We start from the raw sequence: 6259 nt of genomic DNA, 5'->3' as shown, positions 1-6259 counted from the left end.
TGGAGCCTGCAGAATCGTGCTTCCCTGGCAAAAATTCCCTTTAAACACTATTAAGTGATCTCCAGGATTGTGGACAGCTGGCTGTGTCTTCTCCTGCTGCAGCAGAGCCAGCCAAGACCAGGAGAACAAAGGAAGAGGCTCTCTCCATCCCACAGCCCCAGGCTGGGGCAGGAGGCAACGAGCTCCTTCCTCTTGTTTCTCACACAGGGCTGAGTACACTTTGGTGCTGTGGCCAATTTAGAAGCCATTTTCCAAAAAACCTCCCACACCCCACTCCTAAAATTTGTCTTCTGTGCCAAGAGAGGCCAATCTTTTGGAAGTCCGCCCCTAAAATCTGCCCCGTCCAGCCCCGAGGTGTCATGCCTAGCGTGGCGGAGATCACAGCTCTGTGGACACAGGGCAGGCCCAGGATTTCCGGCTTCCTCCCATCGACCTTGATGATTTATCGGGATACAGAAGCCGGGAAATACCTTCAGCACCGCCTTGAGCTGCGCTCTGGATGGTTTTGGGAAGCTTCTCCTCTGCTTCCCGCCGGCAGCGCAGTCCCGGCTGTCTCCCACCACGGTCACATCGCAATGCTGGAAAAGCATTTCCAAAAAGAACCAAAATGATATATATATATGTATACATACATATATATGTCTATACATACACACACACGTATATATATGTATATATGTCTACCTATATATACACATATAGGTTGACAGGCAAGCTGCCAAAGTAGAAAACATCAGATCACCCAGTTTGCATGATGCGTGTTAAAGAAATGAGACTTTTAGCCCATGACATCATCTTTAAAAATGAGTATTTAAGATCTTCAAAAATTGCTACAGTACAAAAAGTGTTTGTGTGTGTATATATATATATATATTTTCTCTCTACATATACCGTATGTATGTACGCGTATGGACCGGAATGGATGACCCCACCAGAAGAGATGCCCCACTCTTCCTCCACAACATTTCCAGGCGTTATTGACTCGGCTCTTTGCAAAGTCTTTGCATCGGTTCATGGCACATAATGGTATTATTGGCACAGGTTCAGAGTCACCGTCCATGGCCGGGCTCCAGGCGCTCATCCTTCCCTTTCCATCCCTTGCTGGTTCCTCCTCCTCCTCCTCCACGGGATTCTTTGCTCGCACACTTTCCTTTCTCTCCTCCCAAAAACGCGCTCCTTGACAACGCAGTTACCTATAGGCGTGTTCATTTTTATAAAAATATATTTGGCCCATAGAACGCTGCTCTTTGAGTCTCCTACTGGTAAACAGAAATGGTAGGTACAGGTAACCCATTATTTTTTTATATTTTTTACAGGTTCACCAATGGAATCCTGTTGAGGATGAGAAGAAAAAGAAAGATTACGTCATGACAGGGAATCGCACCACGTCTTGTGTCACTGCTTGGATGATCCCCCACTACCTGGAGGTTTCCTCCTCCTTCCCCCTGGCTGCGGAGCTGCAGGATTCCTGGGGGAGTGGAGCATGGAGGGAGCAGGGTACCAGTGACCTCCTCCTCCTCCTTCTCCGCAGCTGCCAGTCTGTGCTGGGGATTGGGATCACTATTTCTCCTCAAGGCCTTTTCCAGAGTGGGATTTACTCCTGATCATCCCTGCGTTCTGCAGCTTCTCACACTCGGGCCTTGAGCAGCGAGTGCTCTGGCAGACGAGCAGATGATGACAAGCACTAACAAGATTTTCTAAAGTTAAATCTAAAGAATCAATAAGGAATTGGTTAAGCACTAAACCAGAGATCCTATCAAAGTCCTTAAGCTATTTATTTACCGTCTACTGGAAGATCTCTCTGTATGCAATATTGGACCTTCAGTGTGAAGACAATCACTCCCCATCATTGGCATGTGGCCACTTGCTTTACATGTCCATGACATTTCATAGGCTATAGCACAGCTGGGTGTGCCAGAGCCAGCTGCAAGCAGGTACCTACAACCCGTACAGCAGTGCTCAGGATTCCCTAATCCCAGGATCCCTAATTCACACATCCCTAATCTGTGCTCTCTGCCTGGCTAGGATCAGCATCCAGAACGTGGCATGCTTTTTGTCCCAAGGTTCTTTCTCTAAAAACCACTATTTTAAAGCAAGATGCCCAATACACCATCTCCAAGAACAACCCTGAAATCTTAATTAGCGAGACAGATTTTCCAGAGTCCTTAATCTCCTTTGCTGGGAGTGCTGGGACTGCTGCTACTCCTCCGAAGACAAGCCGGGATTTTTTATGATGACTCATTATCTGTTAATGTTAACACAAACCATTTGCTGTTGTTAGGCAGAACGGGGCCAGCACAGCAGCTGCTGCCGTGTTCGAGCGCGGCATTACCACACAACGCCGTCAGCTCTCACCGCCCTGTGCCAGGGCAGGGTCAGGCTGATGTCTCTGAACCTGCACAGCTGCTGGGTCCCAAACTGCCCCGTCCCTGCCAGCGGTGCCGAGCCTCCCGTGGCTCCGGGTGAGCACTGGTTAATGCACGATGGCAGGATGTACAATTGGTATTGTATCCCAAATAGCCTCTTTGTGCAAAGTAGGTCAGCGCTTGATCAACCTTACAGATTTTTGTATAATCTCATTCCATGGGGTTTTTCAGTCAAAGAGAGTGGGATTAAGGACAAGAATAATGTAGAATCTCAAACTCCATTTCAGAAAGCCCCAGAGCCAGGATGAGATCAAGTCAAACCAGCCACCCTGTGCTGCGGTGCTCGGACAAAGCCACTCAAGTCTTTGTCACACGTCCCGTGCTGGTCTGCAGAGCGGCGGTGCTCCTGCCTCTGTCTGGGTGCTCCTCCAGCACCACTGGCACCAGGGCAAGGGGAGCTCTCCTTTTCATCCCTCCCTGCAGGTAACTCCTGAGAGCTTTCACAGACTGCTCCACTCCTCACCTACCCAGCCCAGGGCCACACTGAGGCTGCACTGCTACACCAGGCTGCTGCAGACGCACCGGCTTCTCCGCCTGCAGGAGTAGCTGCTGGCAGCCACTGCTGAGGCGTGACATCCACCGAGGTGTGACATCTACCAAGGAGCTGGTGCTCCAGTGGGGCCTGGCTGCTGGCACAAGCAATCTGCTGGAAAGCTCCACCAGCTGCTTGCCACGGGCGGCGTCGCCTGCTGTGGGGAGGGACGGTGTCCTGGCGGGGACCATGCCTGCAGCACAGGAACCCTCCCCACGGCTCCTGCAGGTGCAGGAGGAATCTGGCCCCAGGAAATAGCTTCAACAACTGCTCCCTGTGTAACTAGATGAGTTTCACCAGGTTTCGTGACACAACCCCGGTGTTCCCTGCAGCTCTCCGGGCTGGAGATGCTCCGTAGTGCTCTCCCTTATATCTGCTGCCTCAAGTGCTCAGCCCAGGCTGATGAGGCTCTCAGCATCACCCAAGGCCAGGGTGCCAGTTGGGCAGCAACACGGTCAGTCCTCACACCAGGCTGATGGACTGTCAGATGTGAAGCTCACATTAAATTCCAACTTGGCTCCCAGTGGTTGTGTCGACGAAACATCTGCAGCACCTCTGTCCTGCCATCCCTGTCCTGGGACATGCCACCTGCCTTTTGCCTCCAGCTCTTGCCCCACACCATCAGGAGCACTAATGTGCCAACCAGACAGCTCAGAGCTGTGAAGTGCTGTCAATTAAAACTTGTAAAACACCAGGACAAAGGGGCTGTGAGGAAAAAGCTGCATGTAGTCCCTTCAGCCAAAAAGCTGCATGTGCTCCAGAGCATCCTCTGCCTCTGCTGTGGTGCAGTGGGTCAACAGCAACTGTCCCCTTCAGGTGACCTTGCTGCAGCTGTGCATGCCAGCCAGGAAACACTCATTCCCCCGGAAGCGGTGCAGCCCAAGCAGCTGCATCTCCTTTTCCACCAGCCTTTCCTCTAGAAACAAGAGCTGGAGAGGCATCCTCCATGCCTCTGCTCCTCTGGCGCTTCCCTCCATCCCACTGCTCCTCTGGCACTTGGCAGCTGGTGACAGCACAAGGCAACCACGGTGGCAGGGACAGCCTAGCAGGGAGCTCATCTCAATGCCATCTGCACCTTGCACAGTGGCACATGAAACTTGGAATGCTCATTTCACCTGCGGGATTTCCCACCAGCACCTGGTTTCAACTGGGACACACCACTTATGCAAGTGTGTCCCAGAAAAAGCCTGGTGCAAACACACCTATGCACAGTAAACACGCAGAGAACAGGTAGAACAGCTTGGGGATCAATCTCATTTTGTTATCGTTAATGAAACCAAACAGCAGCTTCCAGAACTGCATCTGTAATTGAAGTGCCATTACAGAGCTAATGCTCCAGGTACGAGCCGGATAGATTTTTCCAGAGCACGTCAATGCGCGTTTTATGGATTCCATGAAAACGGGTCAATGAGAATTTCAAGGATTTAATAAGGCGTAATGGAACGGCTTCAGGCTATTTAAAGAAATCTGTGGAGGTGACCAGGGCACAGTCTTTGGCCTGGGGTTTCACAGGACTGGGGGCAGGAACAGTGGGATCCACACAGGATTCCTACAGTGCTTCGAGCTGCTCCTTCCTTCCCTCTACCTGAGGCATGGAGAGCTGTAGATGGCATTGAGTGTAGCTGGCTTGCTTTACATGTTTTTTCTTTTTTTTAATTCACTTTAAGTCAATGGAAAGACATCCCAAACTACAAAACTGAGGGTGGAAAAGGCCCAGTGGGTTATTGCTGAGGCTGGTGTTCCCTGCAGAACTGCACTGCTCATTCTTCTGCTGTCCTCACTCCTGGCACCAGCTCCTGCCTGGGTTCCTTCACCCTCTGTCCCCTGAGACAGTGGCCACAACAAAAGAGTCAGAGAAAAAACATGAGCACGTCAGTGGATGGGGAGTGAGAGCCTTTCACCTTCACCAGTGAAGCTGCTTCAGCCAGAGGAGGCTCTGGGGGGCAGTGGGGCCATGCCAGACAAACCCCTTCTCTCTGCCCCACTGCCCTGGCACACACCTCACCTGCCCTGTCCAGACACCGCCAGCCTCGGCACGGCCGAGACCATTAACTTTTTATTCCCCTCCATTCTAATCTAATTATATTTCTGTGTTCAATAGCTGTGCATAATGTTAAACAGGCTATTCCGAGTAAGCTGCAGCCAGGGAAGGCTGGAAATTTCATTTACACTGAATATATGATTCATTACAGCAGGGACTTGAGACAGAGCAATTAATTCATCTGAGCATGTGGCTCGGAGCGGGCACCTCTGCCCAGGGCGAGCTGGCACACACAGACCTCAATGGCTTTTCCTGCCACTGCTATCGGCTGTGCCCCCTTCAAAAGTGACACAAGGAGGTGGAAACGGCTCAGGCCAACTCAACAGAAAAGAAGAAAATCCCCAAAGATTGTACCCTTGCAACCAGAACAACATCAGTGCACTCCTTCAGTCACAGCAACACCCCAGGTGTGACTGGCTGCTGGGGACTGTGCTCGAAGGGTTGGCTTTGCAGAGCAGCAAGAGAAAGAGGAGGAAGAAAGGGAAGAGGAGGAGGAGGAGGACCCCAGCACCCTGGCAGTGAGCATGGAAGTGTTCATGACAGCAAACATCACCAAATGAGCTTTCAGATACTGATGGAGCATGCATGCCGGATGTCTGGTGCTCGGACTAGGCGGGCTGTCCATCATGCCACCAGAGGTTAATTACAGATCAAGCCATTTCCCAGCACGGAAATTACTGTGGCTTGTTGAGGTTTAAGAGGTGGGCTGGAACCATGGGATCATGCTGAAGTTCAAGGCTGCCCCAGGGGCCCTTTGCTTTTGAGTCCGTGTCCATCCCAGTCCCTGTCTGTTAGCGTGGGCCTGTCTGCAGTTAACCTCCCCGGAAAAGCCATTTGGCTCCCAGTACCCCATCCACGGCAGGAAATATGTCCAGTCACACTGACAGAAGTGCAGATGGGAGGAGGGCACCAGGCAGGGTACGATGGGCACAGTGGGGGCACAGGATGGATGCGGGATGGATGCGGGGAGCGCGGTACGTACCAGGAAACAGCCCGCTGGCGTCTGCCCTGCCCCCAGAAGTCAAACAGGCTTCGGCCAGTCAGCAGGAGATTTCAAACCATTTCTCAGACACAAAGGCCACGGGAATAAGATGCCGGTCAGAAGAAGAGGGTCTGCAGCGAGCAGAAAGAGGGGCTTGTACACGCTGGTACGTAACACACATGGTGCAAGCCGGGGTGGCCTGCTGCACAATCAGCTTCTTAGGGGGAAAAAATTACACCTCTCTAGAGTGATGCTTTGAGTGGGCCTGGGCTTGCCAG

The 6259-nt window shown here is 51.8% G+C and overlaps 1 protein-coding gene across 1 annotated transcript in view; it reads right to left on the bottom strand.

Moving 5' to 3' along the window:
• Positions 1 to 1268: 1268 nt before the first annotated feature.
• The window catches only part of AJAP1 (adherens junctions associated protein 1), a gene marked incomplete at its 5' end in the record, with an annotated part of 33639 nt that continues 28648 nt past the window's right edge, over positions 1269 to 6259 (bottom strand). The window contains 2 exons of the mRNA XM_082295563.1: positions 1269 to 1332; positions 5982 to 6112. Of these exons, the coding sequence (XP_082151689.1) occupies positions 6040 to 6112 (73 nt within the window). The 3' untranslated portion in view covers positions 1269 to 1332; positions 5982 to 6039. The remainder of the gene's footprint in view (positions 1333 to 5981; positions 6113 to 6259) is intronic.

This window comes from Coloeus monedula (assembly GCF_965178545.1).
Source record: "Coloeus monedula genome assembly, chromosome: 22".
In the NCBI taxonomy this organism is placed as follows: Eukaryota; Metazoa; Chordata; class Aves; order Passeriformes; family Corvidae; genus Coloeus; species Coloeus monedula.
Note: the sequence above shows the minus strand (reverse complement) of the source record. Positions and strands in the feature narration are given on the sequence as shown.